The sequence below is a fragment of the Sarcophilus harrisii genome, chromosome 2 (genome assembly GCF_902635505.1).
Source record: "Sarcophilus harrisii chromosome 2, mSarHar1.11, whole genome shotgun sequence".
Lineage (NCBI taxonomy): Eukaryota > Metazoa > Chordata > Mammalia > Dasyuromorphia > Dasyuridae > Sarcophilus > Sarcophilus harrisii.
The window spans coordinates 528,251,429-528,276,953 of record NC_045427.1 but is presented as its reverse complement, the minus strand read 5'-3'; the positions used below and the strand labels follow the sequence as shown (position 1 = coordinate 528,276,953).

Sequence of the window (25,525 nt, the reverse complement as noted above, 5' to 3'; positions counted from 1 at the left end):
TTTTGACAATAATACATTGTGATACTTTCAACAAGTAGTTTCCCAGTTTATCTTTTTTTTTTGAGTTGAGTATTTTAGCTATTGCCTAGTCTATCTGGATTGCTACCTCTTTCTCTTTTTTACTTCAGATGAAACATAGATTTTTATGTAATGCTTATTTTAATGCTTGTAAACAACATACCACTGAATTCTGCTTTCTAAGCCATTCTGTTATCCTCTTCACTTATGGATAAGCTCATCCCACTAGTGGTTAATAGTAATCCTTGTAAAATGTGTGTTTTCCTCTATCTTTTTATGCTTCTCTATTTATTTCCTACCCCATTTTATTAAATAAGAAACACACCCAGCAGCAAAGCTCTAGATCTGGTAATTTGCTTCTGCTTTCCTGTTCCCCTTTTCCTCTCCTAAAATCCAATCACAATCTTAGCTTTTTTTTTTTAATCTTTCATTTTCTTTCAAATCCTTTGAGATACACTTAGGTAGTTTGTTTTATTTGGCAGTAACCCCTCCTTTAATCTATCCTCTTATATTTTTATACCCAATTGCAAATGTATTGTTCCTTCCTTTGACCAGTTTGGATGAAAGTGAAATTAGCTATTCCTCCCTACTCTTTCCTCGTTTGTTGATAATTTTATGTTCACACCCAATTATATGAGACTTGTTCTTCCCCTAGTCTACTTCTTCTTCTGCACCCTTTTCTTTTAAGATCATAGAAAGAAACAAAATCAATCTCAGGCCTGCTTTCTTAGGCAAGTACAGATTGATATGAAGTGGTGTGTTAAATCTTAGACTAGCTCATCTACATTAAGGCTTCTTAAACTTTTCCACTTGCAACCCTTTTTCCTCTGAGAAAATTTTACATGGAAATATAGGTATGTAACAGTTACACATATCAAATATTTGTTAATAATAAATCATAATTTCACACCCCCCATATTCCATTATGAGACCCCACACAATGGGATATGAACTACAGTTTAAGAACCTGGGATATACACAATATAAACTGAATTTTGGCTCATATTAAATGTAACCTGGTATCATTTTATGATTTGCATAAATCAAATTTTGCATTAGTTAACCTCTCATTAATCACAACTTACTTGTATTTTTGATGCCTATCAAAGCATAAGTTTACTTAAAAGAAAACCAAACTTGGGATATTTTTTAGGGTTCCTTGCAGCAAAGTTGATAAAATAAACACTATGCTACTCATTAAAGATTCATTTTTTTTTCTCCCTGTAGTATTGTACTTAGATTTGCTATTTAAGTGATTCTCAGTCTCAGCTTATATTTTTTGCCTTCTGATATACAGTATTCCAATCTCCTCACATTTCTTTAGAATGATAACCATTAAATGGTATGTGATCTGTGGCTCTTCGAAAATTGAATTTTCTTTCCGGTTTCTTGAAGTATTTTTCCTTTGATTTGGAATCTTTTGATCTTGAACTTCCTGGGAGTTTTCATCTTAGAGTTTTTCTTGCAGGAGAAACTCTCAATTCTTCATTAACAACTCCACTTAATTTTGATTCTGTAGAACCTTATATGCTTCCCTCAGGATAAACTGATCATCTGAATCTTACCACGATGCAAACTGATTGCATTTTTTAAACTCAATACTAGTTTACATCCCATTGTTGAATCTTCCCTCTCAATGGAAGGCTGGAGGGTGGAACAATAAACTTCCTAAAGCTTTTCTTTAGACTCAGATTAGAACTTTATAAGTAAATTTCTCAACTATCTCCTTTCCACTTTTCAGTCTTTTTTTTCTTTTTTTTGCTGAGGAAATTGGGGTTGAGTGACTTGGCCAGTGTCACATAGCCAGGAAGTGTTAATTGTCTGAGGCCAAATTTGAACTTGAAAAGGTCTTCCTGACTTCAGGGCTGGTGCTCTATCCACTGCGCCACCCAGCTGCCCCTCAGTCTCTTTTTATGTGTTGTGGTGTACCATTAGATTTTAAGGTCCATTAGGGTAAGGACTCTTTTTCTTATTTTTTATCCAGAGAGCTTCATATAGTACCTGGCACATAACAGGTACTTAATAAATACTTAATGAATTCAATTGAAAGAAGTAATTAATGGAGTCTTTCTATTTTCACTTTGTCCTCTGGTTTTAAGAGATCTAGGCATAAAAGTGAAAAGAATTATCATTTCTTAAAATATGATTGTCTATGCTTTTGTGGAGGGATTGTATGATTATTAATTTCTCTTCAATTTGTTTTCCAACTGTTTCTGCTGAGGTAACTTACATTTTATTCTATTTTTTCAATCTTTTGACTTATTTTAATATTTCTTATAGTCACTAGCTTTTCTACAAGGTCCATTATTTTCAAGTAGTTTATTTTTGGGGTAAGATTTTAGATTTCTTGTTCCTAACTGATTTGCTTTTAAATTCTTTCTTTCATAGTTTCATTTTTCTTTCTATTTTCCCCTTCTGGTGATTTCATTTGATTTAAAAAAAAAACAAAAACACTCATTTTTAGTTCTTTAAAAATTCAAATAAATAAAAACCTATTTCATTTCTCATGGGAACTTTAATTGAACTTATGGCCCAAGTTATGCTTTTCTTTGAGGCTTTGCTTGTAGATATATTGGAGTCATTCTCTTTTTCTTAAATTATGTCTTAAACATCCTTTTCACCTTAGTAGCTTTTAATGTTGAGATTTTTTTTGTTTGCTCATTACAGCCTGTTTCCTGAGTCATACGTAATAAGACCAGGATCTATCTACTTCTGGAGGGAATGTCTGGGCGAATTTATATCCTATTGAAGCTTTATTGTGGGTAATGAGTATGTTTTACTCCAGCATCTTAAGAACAGCTCCAGCTAGAGAAATCTGTAAAATTTCAGTTCCCCAAAGTAATCATGATCCAGGATAAAGTTTGGTTACTGCCCTCCTAGTCCCCTGGTTGGAGTTACAGTAGACTATTGCTAGACTCAGGTAGCACCAATAAGCTTCAGACTGGACTAGTGACCAAAGTTGAGACTATACTCCTGGGGTCAGTCGCAAAATTACTGTTTACTCCTGAACTTGCTCTTTGCTAAGAATTCAACCTAGGACCCATAATCACACCTCCCTCTACACTACCATCCCTAAGCACTGATCCCTTCCTTAAGTCACCCTTGCAAGTGACACAGAACTAGAGGGCAGGCAACAGAGCTGCCAATTGGCACTTGTCCTTGAACAAGACTGGAACCCCTTATACAGGTCTGAGACCACTTCCAGTGTAAAATCTCTTTTAAAATACTGTGCTGGAGTATTCTGCACTATACACTCCCTATTAAACCTTGTCTCCAAATAAACTTGTCTGTCTCCCTATGCTAACCTGGGCAGGAAAAATGACTAATTTTGTTCTTAGATTTCCCAATTGGAACTTGATCTGCTGTCTTCTCTAGATCTTTGTTGGAGCAGTAGTGGTGAGGAACTAACCTCTCCAGTTCTTTTCCTGATACTCCATTATTTTGGTGTTTTCTTACCTTTCTTTTTCCATCACCCAATGTCTTCTCGTTTTCTAAGCAGAACTATTTTCTAATCTTTTATTTTCACTAATTTTTAATGACTAAGTTCTATTTTTTGTTTTTTAATCTTAGCTTATATTATAAAGCCTAAAAATAGAACATGATACTCTAACAGTCCCTTGGTAAAGACTTTGTTCAATTTCACAGAAATAAAAAAAGTACCAATATCCATTTCTCTCTAAGTTGTGACTTTGTAAGTAATGGACAAATAGGACTTCTGATTTGGTTATCAGGATTCAAAATACAGTACAGAAGCAAAAGTTTTCCTTTCTCTAACTTCCCTCACTAGGTGAGGATTTTCCAGAATGCAAGAAAGTATCAAATTTATGAATTCTAATCTACTCTAAAGCAGATTCTTACTGAATATTATTTAATTTAGTAGATCTTATAGAGAACCAAGCTAAAAACAATGACAGTTAATATATTTGGCTTTAACTATTCAAAACAAAACATTAAATGCCTATTATAAGTAACGAACTGTGAACTATGTAGTTATTTAGATGATGCTGGATGTAATTATTCAAGTTGGTGCTCTATTCATGCTTCATAACAAATAAGAACTCCTCTACAAAAATTGGTAAGCCATACTATTAAAGAAAAGATTATCCTAAAACTGAATGACATGTTACCTTTTTGGCACTTTCAGGACCCGCTTCATCAAAGCGAAATCGAACAATTCTGAAATCTTTACAATAAATAATTAGCTCTGTTGGATTAAATTTGAGTTTCTGGTTGGGGCCTAGAATCTTCTGTTTCCGTTTGTTGTCATTTACTGAAATGAAAAAAAGATTTTAAAGGAAGAATATTGTTAAATTATGTTTTTAAATTGATACTACCACCCATCAATAAAGCTTATTTTAGTAAATCATTACTTAGAATGTTGAAATTGTCATAATTTGAACACTAAATAATTTAGGCTTTCGTCTGCTCTTTCATGTTTTTTACCTGTCCTTGAGAATTTTGTGGGGGAGGGGGAGTGTGGGGAAGGTTGGGAGTGGAATAAGTACAACTAGATAAATGTTTTTCAAATTAAACTACTAAAAAGTATCATTACCCAGATAAAATTGTTAAATTCAAATATATTAACTCAAAAATGATAAGAATAATCAAGACAATATAAAATATTTTATCCATGCTACAATAATTATTCATTTACTTTATGACAGAACTCATTCATATAAGAGGATAGCAAGTAAGGATCTGTAAGCCAAATCCAGCTCGCCACCTACTAATAATGTAAAATAAATTTTTTTTTAACCAAAATGTAAATGTAAATGGTTTTTACAAAATCATAGGCAGTGGGCTGGATTTGGCCTAGGATTCCTAATTTGTCAGTCCCTAGAATAGTGTTTCATTTTTATGAAGCCATATGAAAAAGATAATGCAAATATTATCTCTATTTTACAGATAGGTTCAAATAACACAAGCAAGGCCACATAGATAGCATATGAGTGAGGATTTGAAACCAAGTGCTTTGGTTCCAAAGCCCAGCACTCTTTTCACTTATCACATGTTGCTGCAAAACAATAGCTTCAAATTAATTCTTTTAATCTTGTTACTTAAGACTCATAATCCTGTTGAACCTCAAGTAACATCTGACCATCAAATACAAATTTTAATGAAATCTTTTATTTGCCAAAAGTTTAAAATTAATAGAAGTCTAATCCAAGTAACTTTAGACTCCTGTATCAATTCTAATTCCTGAGCAAAATCATACTTGTTAAAACATTTTAGTAAAAGTATGTACATACCTGTTACAATCTGCTCAATACAGGTTAAAGGGACATCATGTTCACCAAGGAGAAGGTTTTTATAATGAAATTTCTGAAATTTAAAAAAAAAAAAATCATTATTTTGGCTTTAAAAGTTTTCAACCCTGCTGAGTTATATACCTATATTAAAATTCTAAAGGCAGGTTCTTATGTTTCTTTTAAATAAAAAACAGGAAAACAAAAATAAAAAGTATACAGCCAAGGTAAAATTTTTATGATAGTCCAGGATAAATCCTACCTATCAAAATTTCTTGGTCAGATTTAATAAATATATATGGAGTAGAGATGGGATTGGGGAGGTCAATAAGTCACCAGAATGTGTACAAAGGGGGAAAGTGAAATATTACTGACTTTGCTGCCTTCTTTTAAAGTCTTTGCTGTTGTTCAGTTATTTTAGTCATGCCCAACTCCGTCATGACCCATTTTTGAGGTTTTCTTAGCAAAGATACTACACTGCTTTGCCATTTCCTGTTCCAGATCATTTTGCAAATAAAGAAATTGAGGCGAATAGGGTTAAGTATCTTCCTTAGGTTTACAAAGCTAGTGTTTGAGGCTAGATTTGAACACAGATCTTTTTGACTTTAGGCTTCCATCTTTAGCACCACCTAGTTGCTGAAAGTCTGGGGAAAGCAATTGTACTTACACACACTATATTCTAGGGATAGTCCTGTAAGAAGCTATAATCAAATGTAAAATGAAGTTCGGAATCTAATTCACTTTACACATAAATACTTATACCTATAGCTTATAGGGGAAAGTATTTAGCTCCATCACCAAAGCTACTTCTATTTCAATGAAGGTCTATGAGGAATTTTTAATGCCATTTACACTAGCTCATATTAACTGTGGAAAATTACTTTTTATGAGTCAAAAGCTTATTAAAGAACTGTTCATTCAGTTTTTAAAAATATCATTTGGTAAACTATATTTTATTTATTCAGTTGTCCATTGGTATTTTTATTATTTTTCAAACTCAGCAAATCACTTATGAAGAATTCAAATTATTGTCAACAGCGCAATTTATAAAACATTCTCCCGATTTATGGTTATAGATTTGGGTTGATCCATCTAAAAGCAATGGCCAATGTTAAGGATGTGGATAAAATGGCCATATGGAATAGAAAAGTATTTATTTAAATGCTTATTAGGTGCTAAGTATTATATTAAGAATAAGGAATACAAAAAAGACAAACACCAGAATTCTGGACTTGAATAGATTCTTACAACCTATAAATGCTTATCTAGGAAATCTGATAAGGAGAAATTCTAAGTCAAAAGAGGAAATTTAATTTCTTTTCATGACAAAAAAAAATTGCAGTATTTTGATATTTCATATCAAAAAATTTAGATGGTGAAAAAATTTCTAGCACTGACATTTTCTCAAATAACTATTATTCATACAATCAGGCTGATAAGGAACATGCCATACTCATCAAACAAGTTATTAAAGGCATAAACTAAACCAGCAAAACAAACACACACACACACACACACAAATACATATATTTATATGCACATATTACAAAGTGTCCCTTAAATACTATAAAAAATATATGTAATATACAATCTTCAAGCTGGGATACTCACTCTCTTCATATCCAAAATATTCTCAAAAAACTCTGTTTCGAGTTCCATTATCTGGCAAACTATCATTAATGTATTTGCTAAAAAGACAAACGTATTATATTTTTCTTTGAAATTTATACATTATCTGATATGGTAAAAAGACAAAAAATGGATAAATGTTTAACAAGTAATAAACAAACCTGAAATGGCATTGGATCATCTGTAATAAATGAAATTTTGAAATTACTGCATATCAGTTTTCCCCATAGATCATACTGACTTGTGTCTGTTGCAATGCATTTCCTCACAAAATTGACTTCATTTACAACTATTTCTCCTTTAAAAAAAGAAAAAAAAAGTTAAATATACTTATATTTATAAACTTGTTACATATACTAAAATATATTAATATTGGGTAGCATTACTATAACCTGTCTCTGATATGTTATATCTTCGATATCATCAAAGTTTAAGACAAAGAATGAAATGCATGCAAAAATATCCTCTGCAGAAGTCTACACAGTATAAACATGATAGGGAATACCTGTTATTTCAAGTTCTGGGTCCTTTAAGTTAAGGAACTGATTGATCTAAGAGCCCAAGATATAATAATATGTCAGTAGGTATATATTAGTCAAGAACAGGCCACAAACTTCCTCTTTATCTCAAAAATTAATAAACCTTTTCCACTCTTTTCTCTTCTACTCCTCACTCAGATAATGCCAATCCCAACCCCTTTGTAGGTACTCAGAGTACTGTAGTCTGCCCCCTTATCCTTTCTTCCTCTCCTTTTTTATATTTGATATCTCCCTATCTACTGGTTCCTTTCTTACTATCTACATGCTAAAGTCTTACCCATACTTTAAAAAACAAAACATAAAAAACTTTTTCTAGACCCTACGATCCATCTTTTTTCCTATTTCAGCCAAATCCTAACAAAAGATTTCTGCACTCATTACCTCTACTTTCCCTTCTTTTATGTACTACCAACTATAATTCATTTTCCAAATGCATTACTCAAATGAAAATGTTCTCTTCAAAGTGACCAACGATCTCTTATAAACCCACTGGACTTCTTTAAAATCTTCTATCCTTCTTGAATATTCTGTGGCACCTGACTCTGTTAACCTCTCTCCTCTGTATGTTTTCAAGATTAATCTCTTGGTTCTCTTCCTATCTATCTGGCTACACCTCAATCCCCGATTTATCAACACACTTCCTAAATACGGTGCATCTCACACCCTCTTTTCTATATATACTTTTCTCACTTAGTGACCTCTGAAGTTCTCATAGGCTTAAATTATCTCAATACAGTCAACTTCTAAACCTGTATCTACCTATTACCAATCTCTCTCCCCAGCCGATTCCATTATCATCTGAAACAACAAATCTAAAATAGAATATTATCTTTTCTCACAAGTCCAACCCTCTTTCAATCTTCCCTTTTTCTATCAAGGGCAACAAAACACTTTTAGTTTTTTAAGTACTTTGTGGTGTTCTTCTTTATATAATATAATGGTTGTCTCTGTGAGCAGGTTTCTTGGGGAGGTTTTCTGGAGGCAGCCCTAGTTTCAGTTGAAAGTAATAATCACTCCAAATGCATCCAGGTGTTAAAACTTCAGATCTTTTATTGCTTCCTCCAAAATAGCCTGGTTAATTTTCTTGTAGACCTATCTCTCTGCTTGATTCCAAGGGCTCTTACTGCTAATCTTTTGCCTCTGCCAGGTTCGGCTTTTCTTCTTCCAAAGGTCTCCAGCCAGCACCAAGGTGAAAGTTGGAATGAATCTGACTCCACCTCTGAGAGTGAGCTTCTTCTGAACTGCCCTGACTGGCTCACTGAAGTTCTATTTATGCTGGGTGTAAAAGGTTGACTCCTCCTCCAAGGGAGGAATTAAGGTAGGTGTGAATTCACAAAGTTACAAAGTTTACTTTGTGAATCTCCCATATTGGTGAACTCCAATGAGTACTTAAATACATTAGTGAGTTAAGAGAATTTGCTAAGTACCATGCTAGCTAAATTAGATAATTATTGTTTCTATCAACTCTAATGAGTTAACACCTTGTAAGGATTCCATCAGTACTTAACTTTGAATATCACATAACTCCTTATTTTCTCTCAATTCACACAGAAAATCAATAGCCAAATCTTGTCATTTCAAACTCTTTGATATTTTTTTCCATCCATGGCCTTTCTTACCATTCCACAAGCACTAGCTTAGAGTTCATTAAGTTATATGATTTCCTATTGCTTCTAGTACAAAACAAAGATATCTATATATAGCTTTTAAGTACCTTTACAACCTGGCCTTAACTTTCCAGTTACATTATACATTATTCCCTTTCCTCACATTATATGGTCCAGTCAAACTAACTCTTGATTATTAACAATGCTATAGGCTTTTAATAAGTGAATGTTAATTCTGCTTTTGACTTATTGCTTAATATTGATTCTTGGTAATGCCTAGTAAGGATTCACTTGGAAATTTTACCCCTCGAGACCAAATTTTCAGCTTTATTTTGAGTACTGTAATAGATAAACAAGTGCAGTTAGTTACACCCCCACACCCTGAACATCTTTAATTTTAAATTGACTGAAACTTTCATTTGAAGTCATGTTGGAAAAGCAACAAATTGTACATCTTTCTAAATGTTAGTAGCTAAGAGTATTTAAATGAATTAACATTTAATTTTCCCCAGAACACCATTGTTTATTTTCTCAAAATTAAAAATGTATCTGTTATATAATGTACAGCCAAAGGGAATATAAAATTTCTATCTGGATTTAATTCACAACAAGATTTAGTGATTATTCACTAAAGGAAACATCATTTTAAAATAGCTAAAACAAAAATTTCAATATGTCAAATTTTCAATAATTTACTATCTATATCTATCTATATCTATATCTATATATAGGTCAATCTTCAACTTTAAAATTCTAAAACAACATTCAAAACCATAGTCACTATATTAATATAACAGAACAAGCACAAACTAAGAACTGGAAAAGTATATTCAGATTTGAGCTTTGTTTGCCCTCTCTAAGCATCAATTTTCTTCTCTAAAATTCAAGTTGAACTAAATATTTATGGTCTATTCTTGATCTTTAAAAATCCATGACTGGCACTGACTAGAGTGATCAGTCAATGTTTCCAGAATAAATGACAGAAAATTGAAGCAGAGGTATAGGTTAATGTCTTGTTTTATTATCATCATCAAAATAATTAATTGTACAAAAGCTAATTTCTCATTTAATGTCCTTCAAATAAAAATGAATTGTTGCTTAACATGAATAACATGATTTGCCAATTCAAAATAAACTTTTGTTTGTTTATAAATGAATAGTTATATTAGTATCCTGTTACTGACTTTGAAATTTAACACAAAGATATCAAACTATTATTTTTGTAAAAAGTTAGCAAACTTCAGTCAACTTGCAGAACAAATTTACATGGAAGAACTGGCAATTGTCCTATGCTAAGACCAATGACAAAGAGATCAAAATAAAGATCTCAAATCCCTACAAAAAAACCAAAGTCTGTCCAAGTTCACAGTTGCTATTTCCATGACACCATCTGTCCATTTCATTTTCTGCTACCCTTCGCTTGTCTCTAATATTTACCAACATCAGAATCTTTTTCAATGATCCCATCTTATGTGGCCAAAGTATTTAAGCTTCAGTTTCAAGATCTGTCCTTGCAGTAAATAGCCTGAATAAATTTCTTTAAGTACTGATTGATTTGATCTCCTTTGAGAATCCAACAGATTCTCAAAATTTCTTTCTAGTGCAACAATTCAAAAGCATTAATTTTTATAGTGCTCAGTCTTCCTTATTATAATCCAACTCGTACAGCCATTGCTACTGGAAAAATTATACAGATCTTTGTCCAGAAGGTGATGTCTAGTTTTTTGTTTTGTTTTGGTAAGCAATCCAGACTTGCCATAGCTTTCCTTCCAAGAAAGAAATAAAATAATTCATGGCTGCAGTGACTGTCTTCAGCAATCTCTGAGCCCAACCCTGATACAGTTTCCATTTCTTCTCCCTCTAGTTATCAGTAAGGTTAAGACTATTTGCTAAGATCTTAGTAATTGTTGTTTTAATGTTAAGCTTCAAGCCAGTTTTACACCCTCTTCTTTCACATCAGAAAGGTATACGAAAATCTGAGATTGTTAATATTTTCCTGTCACCTTTAATTCTGGCTTTTAAAATCCAACCTAGCATTTTGCATGACATACTCCACATACAAGTTAAATAACTAAGATGACAATACATAACCTTGTCATACTCTGGTTTCCAAACTTAAACCAAATAGTTGTTTCAGGTTTGGATCTAGCTATTGCTTCTTAGCCTGAATACAGTCAAATAAGATGTTCTGGTATTTCCATCTCTTTGAGGACTTGCCACATTTTGTTGTGATCCAGAGTCAAAGGCTTTAATGTAATCAATGAAGCAGGAGTAGGTAGATGTTTTTCTGAAACTCCCTTGCTTTCTCCTTAAGAGAATGCTAACAATTTGGTTTCTATTTTCTCTGCCTCTTAGAAAACCAGGCCTGATTTTCTGGTAATTCTTGGTTCACATATTGCTGAAGCCTACTTTGCAGAATCTTAAGCATAATGTTGCTGGTATGTGAAATGAGCACAACTGTTTGGTAATTTAAACATTACTAGACATTGCCCTTTTTTAGAACTGACACGTAAACTGATCTTTTCCAATCCAGTAGCCACAGCTGAGTTTTCTAAATCTGCTGAACTTTAACAGCATCATCTTTTTAGGATTTTAAATACAATTGCTCAGCTACAAATTCCATCACCCCCCCAGGACTTACAGTTAGCAACATTTTCTAAGGCCCTTTCTTTATATGCTCAGCATTTAGCTTAAAGTCTGTCATAAAAGTAGGCACTTAATAAAAATGTCCATTGACTAATGACAATGCAAAAATTCATGTTCAAAGGGCAAAGATCAGAATTGAAATTTAAGCCCTAAATTCAACATGGTTATTTATAAAGAAGACATAAGATAACTTTCAAGTTATCAAATAACTGCTAAAAAAAATTCAATGCAATAAAGCTCATACCCCACTTAGAGATTTTTTTCTTACATTTTTTTCCTTAAAAATTTTTTTTCATTGATATTTTTTAAAAATCACCAAAAATTTCAATTTCCTCCTTCTCCTTCTTCCCAGAGTCATACTATTTAATAAATATTTTTTAAAAAATCAATAGAACCAATCAAGATATTTTTAAAAGTATGAAAATATGTGCAATATATCTTACACATGGACTTTTCATGTTTACTAAGGCATGAAAAGCAGAAGTGGAGGGTGGAATTATGTCTCTTTGGAGGCCTGTGATACTTTTTTGATGGCTGAACATTTACACTATTGTAATCATCGTGATTATTGTTTTCTTGGCAGTGCTTACTTCATTTACCCTGTAACAGTTTATATGAATTTTTCCATGTTTCTCTATATTCTCATAGTCATGATTTCCGATAGTACAATGATATTCCATTACATTTAAGTAGCACAATTTGTTTAGTCATTGCTTAATCAATGGGGATTCATTTTTGTTTCCAATTCTTTACCATAAAAGTTATTACTTTAAATATTTTAGTGCATACAGGCACTTTCTTCTCCATGGTTTCCTTCGTATGTGTGTGTATATATATATCTACTAGTACAATCAGCAGGTCAAAGGGTATGGACATTTAAATCACTTTCTTTGCATCTTATTCTCTCAAAAATTCTCTTTAAAGGGAGCTTAGAAGGCAACCAACTCTTCATTTCCCACTAGCACATTGCTTGGTTTTGACTCCAGCATCATCATGACTCCATGCCAGGTACCCTCCCCACTTTTTTTCTGTGCTATCTTTCCAGAGTAGATTGTTAGTACTTTGAAAGGGACTGTCTTTTTCTTAATTTATATCCCTAGCACTTAGCAGAGTACCAGCACAGAGTAGGCACTTAGATATTTCTAATATATTTCTCTTTAAGAGATTCTGAGCATTCTTTTATATGATTAATAATTTGCGACATTATTTCCAATAAATTACTCGTTTTCTCATCCACAAAGCATGAAGCAGCACGGAAGGATGTGAGCTGGTTAAGGAGTAGGAAGAAGAGAGACACTGATAGATATGAGTTCTATAAGAGCAGTAGGTAATAAAGCTTTCAGTGAAGGAAGAAATAAAAAAATATATAATTTAAAAAAATAACATTGAGCACAGGGAAAGATAACCCTACAAATCCCAATCATCACTGAAATTAACAATATTCAAAATAACAATAACCACTGAAATAACAAATCAACATTTATTATGTCTACTAAATGCCAGGCACTCTGCTAAGCACTACGAATATAACTACAAAACAATCTCTGTCTTCAAGGACCTTGCATTCTAATGGCAGAGAAACATGCACCTATGAGTAAATACAGAATATGTATAAAATGAATAGAAGGTAATTTACAGAGGGCACTAGCAGTCAGGGATCAAGAAAAGCTTCCCACAGAAGGTGGCACGTGGTTAGAATTCTGAAGGATTCCAAAAAGTAAAGGTGAAGAGGTAGTATATTTTACAAGATAAGAGACAGCAAAGGGCTGTGGTCCGAAGATTGAAAATGTTTAAGAATAAAAGAAATTAGAAAAGGATTGGATAGTACAGAGCTTTAAATGCAAGACAATGGAGTTTTTATTTCATCCTAAAGATAACGTGGATTCACTGGAGTTTGGGGGAAGGAACATGGTGAAGGTAAATTAGAATGGGTAAAGATTTGAGGCAGGCTGACTAAATCAATGGACATTCCAAGAATCTAGATGGGGGCCTAAAATACAATGCTGCTGTGTAAGTTAAAGGGATACTTATATGAGAGATTATTAAGGAGATGGAAATGACATGATTTGGCATTTGGAAATGTGATTAGTTGGGAGTCAAAAGTAACATGGAGATTGTAAATCTCCATGACTAGAAGGATACTGCACAAAAATTCAAAATACTAATAGCTTTAAGAAGAAAAATGAGCTCTTTTTTGGACATGTTGAGTTTGAAATGGCTATAAATACCAAGTTCAAAATATTCACAAGGTAGCTAGCTCATGATGTAGCAATAGAGTTAAATCTGGGAGTCATTTGTATAGTCATAAGTCAGTCAAGAAGCAATTGTTAAACACTTAATATGTGCCAAGCATTGTAACTTTGGGAGATACCTTGCCTTCTGAAAACTTACATTCTAATGGGGAAGATGTAAAAAACAAGATATATACGGTAATACATATAATGTAGATTAAAGATACTCTTCGAGGAAAATGTATTACTAGTTGAAGGCACAGGGAAAAAACCTCCTGGAGTAGGTGTGATTTGACTTGAGGAAAATCAATGGATAGAAGAAAATCAGGGAAACTAATTCACACAGATCGGGGCTGGCTATTCCAGGAGTGAGGGACATCTTGTGCCAAAGTATGAACATGGGGAATGGAGTGTTCAAAGAACTAAAAGCAGGCCATTGTTTTTGTGGAATACAGAATAAATGAAGGAGGTATCAAAGAACTGAAAAAGTAGGAAGAAACTATATTATGAAGAGCTTTAAAAGTCCAATAAAGGAATTCCACTTGACTGCAGGTGTAATTATCAGATGGGTCAACAAATAATGTATTTGAAAAAGGGCCTCCATTTCCTTCAAGGATCAGCTCAAGTACTATTTAATCCATTAGGCCTTCTCCTTCCTCCTCAAGTTATGTAATTCTCTTCTTTGCTTCCATCACACTCTTCTTCATAGTAGGCTTATGTGTGTATAAGTCATTTATATATAAAAGACTATAACAGTATTTATTATATAGGTTTTCTTGAAATAAAAATTGTTTTAATTTGAATCCTCTCTTATGCTCTATTTTGTACATAACAATGTTGTACTTAAATTTAAATAGTTTTTTTAAGTACACAGCAAAGAACAAAGAAAACTTACAAGGAAGCAAAGAAAAGCAATATGCCTATGAAAACAATGTGTAGTATTTATTATATAGGTTTTCTTGAAATGGAAATTTATTGCTTTTTATTAAATCCTCATAGTCTGTTGTACGAAAAAATTTTTCTTTTATATTTAAGTTTAAAATAAGTTTTAAAATGGAAAAAAAAAAGACTGTAAATTCCTTGAGATCAGGGATTATATTGTTTTTTTCATCTTTATATTCCCAGAATGTAGAACATTTTTTCTTACAGAGAAAGCACTTAATGTTAAACTTAATTCAAGATTCGGACCTGAGAATAATGATGCACCTACATGACAAAGAGGCTAAAAGTGGGATTCTTTTTGTGAGGGTTTTTTTGGGGGGGAAAGAGTAGTAGTTTTATTTATGCTGATATTGAGGACTAATTTTATTTATGCAGATATCATTATTGAGATGATAGTGGAACATGTCAATGAAAATTTACAGTAGCCAGAAGAAAATAACTAGCTTATAAAGCTCAATGGAAAGTTCAGAACTTGAAATGTTTATTTCAGAGACATCAGCAAAAAGATTTGAGCTGAAACCATGAGAATGTATGTATCTATCAAAGACAAAAAGTGGAAGGGGAGAGGGAGGATAAATAAACATCTGATAAGTAAAATCAACTTTCAAGGTGACTAATACATTTTTATATTATTACATATATAGAGAAATCTTATATGCCTCAATAAAATTTTGGGGGAACTAATTTAATTGTTACAATGAAACAGTAAGAATCCAAGACATAATAATACATCAGGTTAAATGACAATGTAAAGGAAAGTCTAAATTTCAAGTATTCAACTCAAGGTCACAAGTATCTGAGCTAGAAAGCTGCTCTACCACTAAATTGTGTAATCCAAGTAAATTCAAATAATTTTGTTGCAGTCTCAATTTCACCTATAAAATGAGAAAGATTGGATTAAATGACCTTTAAAACCCCTTGAAGTTTTGAATTTATTATCCTGTAAATCCCTTGGACCAGATATTCATATTCATATTCAAGTAATCTTGCTTCTAATCATAATATAACTTGTGCCACATACAGAGAATGTTAATAATAATAATAAAAAAAAAAAGCCTACAGGAAAAAACAAACACCCCTAAGGCTCCAATTCCTGCTATATCTCTGAAAAAGGGGGTATTAAATAGATGGAAAGGCTTTTATTTTTATATACTCATGTTTTTCCTCAGGCTAAGCTTCTATTTTATAACTTGGGAGTACCACTTAAATATGGTCTGATTATTTCTTTATTTTGCCTACTAAACTTTTACTAAAGTAAAGTGGTATAATGACTCAAATAATCTGGAAGCTCCCTCCAATAATATAGGTAGATCCAGGTCTTTCCATTATATACAATTCTTGTATAAAGATTATTTTAAAACAAACAAATTCTAAATATCTGGTGACAGAATCAGAGTTACTTTTATATATATATATATATATATATATATATATATATATATATATATATATATATATATATATATATATCTATATATATATAAATATATATATATATATATATATATATATATGTTTCATTGTACGTGCATTAAAAAAGGAACTTTTAAAAGCAAACCAAAACCAACTTAATTAAAATCCTTGGGGTACAAATATATGCTTAGAATTAATCATGCATCTGATGTTCATATAGTACTTTTAAGCTTTACAAAGCACTGTATATACATTACCTCATTTAATCTTCACTTAAATCTTTCTCTAATCTTTTAATAGTTCTAAGAGGTAAGTACTCAATACTCACAATGATCTGTTATTTCATATATAAGGACACTTCCTACCCAAAATGCAGAAAACATAAATGGTAACCCCACATATTCCCTTCCTTAAGTTTACCACAAGGGATGATCCATTATGCTAGCGGTCTTTGTCCTTCTATGGACAAAACTTAAGGATGCCAGAGGTAAATACTACAGAGAAGGAAACGAGTTAAAAGACACTGAGTGACTAACTTGTTGCCTTAGAGCTAGTAAGCGTCAGGGCTGAAAATTGAATCTCAGCCTAAAAGCAAATGTAGTACTTTTTCTACTATACCAGGTGACTTCTAAAATACATTTGTGTATTTCATAGTCTTAATTTTTTTTAAAAAGGGACATTGGTTATCCTAGGGTGATTTATCATGCATGGAAATATTCAGCTGCATTTAATTTAAAAATTTATATTTCCTATTATATTTATTCATCTGTTTAAAAAATATTTTTTCTCCCAAAATGACATGATGCAGTAAAATCATTCTAGGTCTTAATTTGTAATGAATTTTACTTAATAAACAAAAAATGTCTTTCAAAGGTGCTGAAATGAAATATTTTTAAATGACGATGAAGAGATATATTAAAGTACAAAATAAATGTCACGTTTGCTTTTTAATATTCTGTTTAAGACTGGTATAAAATGAGAATTAGAAGAATTTTGCATAAATATCCTATTAACTATTCTAAAATGGTTTCTTAAAAATTCCAAGGGATATTTACAATAATTTCCATTTAAAAGCAACTTGCCTTAGCCAAGAATCCAGTTATCCCTATAATAATAAATTCTCCTAGATTTACTAAGAATTTGGAATAAAATATTACTTTAATGAAATATATTCAGCGTCAACCACACAACGAAATACAATTTCTCAAAATACCTTCCAGGAGGGAAAACAGGTGTAGAAGGCAGATTGCTGCCAGAGGAAGGTTAAAAATTGGTGGGGGAGAAAAAGGGTAAAGAAGAAGGACAATTCATTTTTAAGAAATATGTATGGAAAAGTCAATTTTTAGAGTCAATTTAATCAATTTCCCATTTTAAAACTGATTTTTGAAAATGTTTGCCAAAATTGACTATATTATAGTTAGTATCAGAATTGAGAGACCCTCTCAGATCCATTTAGTCTAATTTATTCCTTGAGTTCTCCTCAACAACATCATTAGAGTGATTATATAAACTGCTTAAGGACCTTGGGTCATAAGAAAAACACCTATAAGGAGCAGCCCCCTTCTCTCCTTATTTTAACTATTCCAATTCAGTTCAACTTAGTTCCACAATTAGTTAAGTGACTACTACATGTGAGATTTGAGGCTGAGATATAAAGAGAGAAATGTCAGTCCTTGTCCTCAAGAAACTTTCATGCCACTGAGAAAAAATGCTGTGCTATCTATGTACTATGCCACATTCAATTACACAAATATTTATTAAGCAATTGGCCAGTCACTGGAGATAGACAAACAAAACTGTTCCTATTCTCAAGGAGTTTAGCTTATTTTAGGTACAAAACATACACATTAGTAAATACAAAACAAATTTAAAATAATGAAAAGTGATTTCAAGAGAGAGTGTTTTAATAATTGAAGGGATGATGGAGATCATACCTCAATTGTGTCTTGAAGGAAACTAGGGACTCTAAGGAGATGGGAGACATTACACAAATGGGGAACCAATGGGACAAAATTCCCGAATAAAGAAAGCTAGGAAAACATGTAAAGGGAACAGCTGATAGGCCATCTGACTAGACTGCATAATGTGTGAAAGACAGTATTACTAAATGAGACAGGTAACAAAGGAGAGACCTATGGTGGAGTTCCCAGGATAGTTATTTATATACCCATCTGGGGCCTTTACCTCAGCTTCCTCTCCCTCAACACAAAACAAGACAACAGAGAAACAGAACTCTACTCTAGATTCTAAAAGTAGTAAAGTTTCTAGCAATCTACCTGTATGACATTGGGCAAATCAAGTTAAGTTGGTTGTGACTCAGTTTCCTTATCTGAAAAGTGAAGAGGTTGAACCAATTGGACTGTGAGGTCACTTCCAGTTCTAGATCTAGGATCCTATGGTCATCCAGGCTATTTTACTGCCAACCCAAGGTTGGGGCTTGACAAAACATGATGAGATATGAGAAGGTGGCAAGGAATTCCAGTACAGCGAATAGTAGACAGTAAAAACTGATTTAAAAAGAGGTGAAGATGGGGGAGGAAGACAGCCAATCCAAAAGTGACTACCTGGGAAAGAACTAAACAGTAGAAGTGTTAGAAGGATAAAGAATAGGATTGGGATTGTAAAATAAAGGGAAAAGATGGAATGCTAAATGATTATGAGCAGTTAAGTTCAGAGTTCATAAACATCAAAGTTGAAGATTATGGTAAGAGCAAAGGTATGGTCATTTCTCTCTAATTGAGGTAGAGAGAATAGGTTATGGTAATTGATGGACTGAGGAAATAAAAAGCAATTTGTATGTTGAATTCTCCTAATACGAGACTTTGTTAAGTGCTTTGATAAAATCCAGGTGTATGTCTAACTTATGTTACCCTGGCAAAAAAAGAAATTAATTTAGAATAACATTTATTATTCTTCATAAACTTATACAGTTAATATGACAGTGATCAGCCCTTTTCTTTTGTCGAAGCAACTGGAGTTAAGTGACTTACCTGAGGTTACACAGCTAGTAAGTGTCAAGTCCCTGAGACAGGATTTTTAATTCAGATTCAACTGACTCTAACTGGCTGATGTTCTGTCCACTGAGACACCAAAAGCCACCCTTTAATGACTATTCTAAAATTCTGTCAGGTATAAAAGTTAAACTCATGGGTTTCTAATTTGAAGAAACTATTTTCTTCTAATTTCTGAAAATCAAGAATATAGCATCAGAAAGCTCCCTGACTTTATTATCAGAGAGACAAGTTCCAAAACCACTCTGTCAATACTACCTATATCATAGTGATCTGAGCAAGTCCTGCACTTCTCTGGTTCTCAATTTCCTCTATAATATGATATGACTGAATGAGATGGTTTCTAAGATGCCTTTCTCCAGGCACATGACAACTCTCGTTCTCTATTATTTCTCCATAATCACTGATATCAGTTCAGTGATCATTATCTGCAAATAGTTTTCACACTCCAGGATATAATTCATCAAAGCGAGGTGGCTATTATTCCTTTAAAGCAGCTAGGTTTTCTTATCATCTACTCATTATCTTAGATTTTAACTTCCTGTTATCCACTTTTGTTTTTGTCAACTTCCCACTATGCACAGAAAACAAATATAGCAAAACAGACCCTTTGCTTAAAGTTTCTCTTAGTTACAAGGGAAGGTTCAGGGTATAGGGTATGTATTTTATATAAAAAAGGCATCTACAAATACAAAATACAAAACACAAAAATAAACACACAAAAATTTCAATTAAGTAATTCTACCATTTCTCTACTGTTTAACCTAACTTGTTTGTAATTCGTAAAAGAATAAGATTGGCAGTATTTAACTCAATGGGTTACTGAGAAACTCAAATGAAGAATATGTTTAGTGCTTCATGCAAAGAGATATGTAAATGTCAGTTATTCTTTCTTTGACCCATAAGATTTTTAATTTCAGACATTGTTAAAGGTTTATTGAAGAAGGCCATTCTATTTTCATTATCAATTGTTTACTTAAATATTTCAGAATTTAACTGTTTCAACTTCATGCCAAATATTTTGATCAAAATTATTCTTCAGCTTTTAAAAAAAAAATTCTGATCTTTGCTGACAATTTGGTTGTCTGAATGCAGGCAAGCTAATTCAGAAATGACTCAAATATATATCATCAACAAGTCTTTCTGTTTAAAATATAGGAAATTTCATTTAATAATTGGTACATACCTATTCTCTTTTTATTCTCTTTTCAAAGAAAATGTTCATGATATTTTAAGCACCTGTTCTCTGTCCTTACTGAACCATGGTCAACAACCATATACAAAATGCTTATCTAATAAGATCTATAGAAAGCAAAACAATTTTTGAGGTTTTACTCCACTCCTCTCAAAATATTAAAATGATTTCAGATAGAAATAGACAAAGTTGGATTTTTTATAATAAATCAATACACTGTTAATGAAGCTATGACTGATTATAACACTTTTGGAAAATAATTTAGAATTAGAATTATGGGAGACAAGTCACTAAATTGTTCATTCTCCTTGACCTGGTGATTAGGTGATATACCTCAAGGATATCAACGGCAAAAAGACTTACAAATATAACAAAATATTCATAGCAGCATTATATCTGGTAGCAAATAACTAGGCATTGATCGATTAGAGAATGGTTCAATAAACTGAGGCAATCAAATATGAAATTGTGCTATAAAAGTAGAAAGATAAGGAATTCAGAAAAACATGGGAAGACTTGTATGAATTAATACTGAGCAAAAATGACAGAAGCAATACAATATATATGAGTATTAACAAATGAAAACAGTACTAAGCTTATATACAAAAAGCATAAAGTACATACTTCTCTGAACAGGTAAGTGTGAGAATATTGGTATGGAATGTTTTTATAGGCTGTCATATGTGGTAAATGGGATCAGTGGAAGAGATGGTATGTCAGAAAATGACAGGTATAAAAATATCAAGCATTAAAAAATTAGTTAGCAAAGCACTTCTTTTATAGTTTTATTCCAATGATAAAAGGTTAAAAACATTTGAATTTACTAGTTCCAAACTTAGTAAATGATTACTAAGATGAATCTTTGATTTTATATTTTAATTCTTAAAGAGTTTGCTATTTAGGTAGTGAAATTAGTTCACTAAACTAAATGTTAAAAGTCTACCCACACAATACAATACTAGGAAAGGTAGCTGAGACATAGCAACTTCACCTTTCCTAGCATCAATTTCTTCCATCTGTAAAAAGAAAATTCACCTTATCTCTCAGCAACCCTGCCTCCTTCCTTTCAGTTCAAATGCCCCTTCTGCATAAGCCTTTCTTTATACTTTCAGCCCAAAGAACTCCCTTTCCTCCAAGCAAATTCCTTTGAATACAGTGTCTACAGACTATACACTTATTTGTAAATCTATTTCTCTTCTGGAGATGATTTCCTTGAAAACGAGAATTGTTTTAATCTTGTCTAATTTATTCCTCAGCACACAATATAGTGCCTGATACATAATAGGTACTTGATGCCTTTTAACTCAAAATATTATGATTCTTAATATTTCAACAATTAAGTTTTATGTACAAGCTTATCTGCAGTCACAGGTGACTTGGCTGAGTTTTGATTTTTTCTTTTTAATTTCTGGATTCAATAAAAGCCACCACCAGTTTCTAACAGTACTATTTGTTATTCAATATCTTTTAGAAAAAGGCCTAACAGTCTTGCTCTTTTAGGTGGCCCTAAAGTCTTATTGATAAAAATTGAGGGTGGAGAGCCAAGAAAGGAAAAGGAAAAACATAAAAGAGCCTTGTCTTAGGCGAGGATCTTGGTTTTATTCATCTTTGCATAACCTAAATTGCCTTGAATATAGCAGATAGTCACTGTTTGTGAATGAAGATTTTCTTTTCAGAAAGTTAAAGAAAAAATACATATTAAAATTTTTATTCTTTAAGTGTAAGAATATAATTATTTGCAAGTAAACAGAATGACTTGGATGTTTGTGACATTAAAAATCATTTATGCTATTTATAGTATAATACCACTTAATAGACAGTTTAATTCTAAATATTTTTATTAGTATTTACTATTACTCATATTGAGGAAAGAAGGGCTCTAGTTATCATAGTAAGTAAAAATATGTAATCCTTAATAATGATAGAACAAATTATAAAAATATTTTTAAGAATCCAAATTTGAAATCTTTACTTGTTTGAACGGAATCTAAAATTTAGATAGCACATTTGAAAGTACAATGCTTCATATTTTTTCAAAAAAGTAATTATATAAAAAGTCTAAAGTAGTTATAAATGTGCTGAATTAGAACATATAGTTATATCAAAGTTTTCTTATAAGGTTAACTGAGAAAAAATTATCAGAGCATAAATGAAAAACATTAACAAAAAAAGTATTTGTAGCTAAGTCTTTATTCAAATTTCATTTTGTTAGAAGATAACGCTTGAACACTTTAGAAGAACTAACTAGTATTATTTCAATGTATTTTCATATATTAAATTTTAAAACAAAATTCAAAGTCCATATATTCATTCAATTGACCAGCATGCCTTTAAATTTTAATGGAAACATTTTAGATGTAGTACAGTGCCTTCCATATAACAGGTGCTTAATTTATGTCAATTTGTTGAAATGAACAGTATAAAACAACTTTTTTTAAAAACTCCCAAAACTGCAAAAATAATGTGTATTTCAGTTGCATTTTAAGTGCTAAACATAATTTCCTAGAAATTTGAATATTTTATCCACTAAACAGTTTAAGATTCTTTCCTCAATACTTTATGAAGCAACCAGCAATTTTATCAGAAACCTAATTTAATAAAATGAACACCAGACCAGCAGTCAAAGACCTGGATTCAATCACCATCTTGTGTGAAAGTGAGCAAACTAACACTTTCTTCATCTTTGTAAAAACAAACAAACAAACAAAAAAATCAACACTATATATTTCCTCAAGTCCCCTGCTGCAAGAAATCCTTTTTTACTTTTAATGAAAACTAATGGAAGAAACTTTACAAATAATGATAATATTCACACAACTAATTACAAACCATAATTAAAAAAAAAATCTCTTAAGTCTTAAATCCACTCAATTCTACAATCCATAAAGGCTTGACACAAAACACTAAAAAAAGTTGTTTTATTAAAAGCATGACTTTAATATGTTCATATGTTTCATATGGTATGTTAACATACCATATGTTTAATATGGTAATCTATTACTTTAGATTCTCACCACTGCAAATAAAAAAAACCAAGTTAACTATTTCCCACTGTATAGCTATTTCTAATTTTTTAAAAATGTCTTTTGCTGGATTTGGAGTCAAAGCTCTGCCACTTATTATTTGGTCTCAGTTTGCTTATCTGTAAAAATTAATTAGTGATCTTTGCCAACTTTCTGTTCTAGTCTTTATTCATACTACCCTGATTCTGGATAAATTCTAGCAGCCTTAATACGTTAGTGTATAAAAAATTAGAAAAACAGGCAAGATCTTCCTTTGACTAAGGACAGCCTACTAGAGAAGCATTCAGATGAAACGGCATTATCTGAATATTAGTTGAGGTCCTGATTAATGTTTACCTGGCAAAAGCACTGGTTCCAGCTTTTTAATCTTGGGTTCAAAATTCCTCTTATCTTCATCCTGAAATACATTAGAAAAGCATTAAATTTAAGAATTTCCTTTAAAGTTTTTTTTTTTTAACCTTAAGTTTCTTTTCTCATTTGGTATGAAAAACGTAAGTAAAATTTCCAAATTCATTAGTTATTAACGCCTAAGGCTCATAAACTGACAAACTCCTAGCTTATTTCATCTTCTAGCGAGTCCTTCTTCAGAGTTCTTAACCGAGGTCTAACGAATTGTTGGTTCGGATACTGTAACCACCACCTTTCGCTCTAATTGCCTTCCCTAGTAGTTCATTTCAAACCCTGGAAAGGGAGTCCCTAAGCGTCACCAGGACACGCACCCAAGTTAAGGACCCTGCTAGAACGGGGATCTCTGCAGGAAAACCTGCCCGCTGCCTCCCCCCCGGGAGCTGTTAGGGTTATTTACCCTTATGGCGACCACCTTCGGTCCGGGGCAGCCGCAGCAGGGCATCGGGAGCTAAGCTAAGGGGGTCCCGCCGGAGAGCAGCGACGCGAGGGGGTGCAGAAGGAGCCGCAGCGCCACTTCCACGCTAACCAAGGAGCAGCGTTATGGACGCCGCCCGAGCGCATTACGGGGTGGAAGAGTTTTAAAAGTTTCCCCGGGACTGCCTGGGACTGGGGAGGCGGAGGGGAGAAAGGAGAGGGAAACTTTCTCCGTCCGCGCTCAGTTTGGGGGCTCGAAGCTGAGGGGGAACGTTGAGGGCAAGGCTCCCGCTACAGGAAGGAAGCCCCTCGCGGGCTGGCTCCGCGAGTGGGACACGGGACTCGTGGGGGGCCGCCTTCCCCACCTGGGAGACGCGAAGCCGAACTACCCGAGGCGGAGGACGAGTCCCGACCCTCTCCCCGCCCCACCCCCTCAGCCCCGAGAGCCCAACACTCCGGGGTGGGGGAGGGCGCCCCCGGGGTCCTGATCGGCGACGGGGGAGGGGGAGGGGAGGCTGTTTACCTGTGGCGGAGGCGCCGGCGGCAGGAGGTAAGACTTGAAGGTGGGTCGGGGCGGCTTGGAGAACATGGTGCCCCCCCGCTGCTGCTTCCTTTCTTCCCACCCTTTCTCAGCGGGGGTGGTGGGGGCGGCCCACCCCGACGGGGGGCGGGGGGCGGCGGCGCAGGCAGGGCTGCCTTCTCCAGCCACGGCCACGGAGTTTCCCGGAGGAGTCGCCCAGGCCGTCTGGGTCTGCGGCCGCTCCCCCCCACCCCACTGGGCGGGCGGAGACAGGAGTGCCCGGAGCGGGGAAGAGGAGGAGGAGCCGTGGGGGCCGAGCCCGGAGTGACGCGGCCCCTTGAGTTCCCAACCCCCGGAAGGGACCTCCCCGCCTCCGCCCCCGCCCCACCCCGCGGGAGGGGTGTTTTGGCGGGGGAAGAGAGTGGAGAGCGGAGGTAAAGGTGGAGGTGTGTGGGTGGGCGCGCACGCGTGCGCGCGCACCGCTGCTCAGGGAACGAGGCACGCGACTTTGCAGCCCTCTGCCCCGGCGCGCGCGGGGTCTCGGTCGGGCTGCCGGGGAGCCCCCCGGGGCGCGGGGAACGGCGGCCATGTTGAGCAAAGAGACCCAGGGAGCGGGCTTCTACGGCGGCACGCTGGGGCCAAATGGCCCAGCGGCCCCGGAGCTGGGGGCCCTCGGTCCGTGC

The 25,525-nt window shown here is 34.0% G+C and overlaps 1 protein-coding gene across 2 annotated transcripts in view; it reads right to left on the bottom strand.

Annotated features, from left to right (window-relative positions):
* MTMR10 (myotubularin related protein 10) overlaps window positions 1-24,990 on the bottom strand; it is a 59,019-nt gene extending 34,029 nt beyond the window's left edge. Inside the window, exons 1-5 of one of the 2 annotated variants that reach the window (XM_031955460.1) lie at window positions 24,846-24,990; window positions 23,837-23,897; window positions 7,055-7,191; window positions 5,268-5,340; window positions 4,146-4,288 (exon numbers count right to left, since the gene is read on the bottom strand). In XM_031955460.1, coding sequence (XP_031811320.1) covers window positions 4,146-4,288; window positions 5,268-5,340; window positions 7,055-7,191; window positions 23,837-23,897; window positions 24,846-24,911 — 480 coding nt within the window. In that variant the 5' untranslated portion in view covers window positions 24,912-24,990. Of the gene's footprint in view, window positions 1-4,145; window positions 4,289-5,267; window positions 5,341-7,054; window positions 7,192-23,836; window positions 23,898-24,305; window positions 24,601-24,845 lie in introns of those variants that run through there. The other variant, XM_031955461.1, reaches the window with a different exon arrangement.
* Window positions 24,991-25,525: the final 535 nt, after the last annotated feature.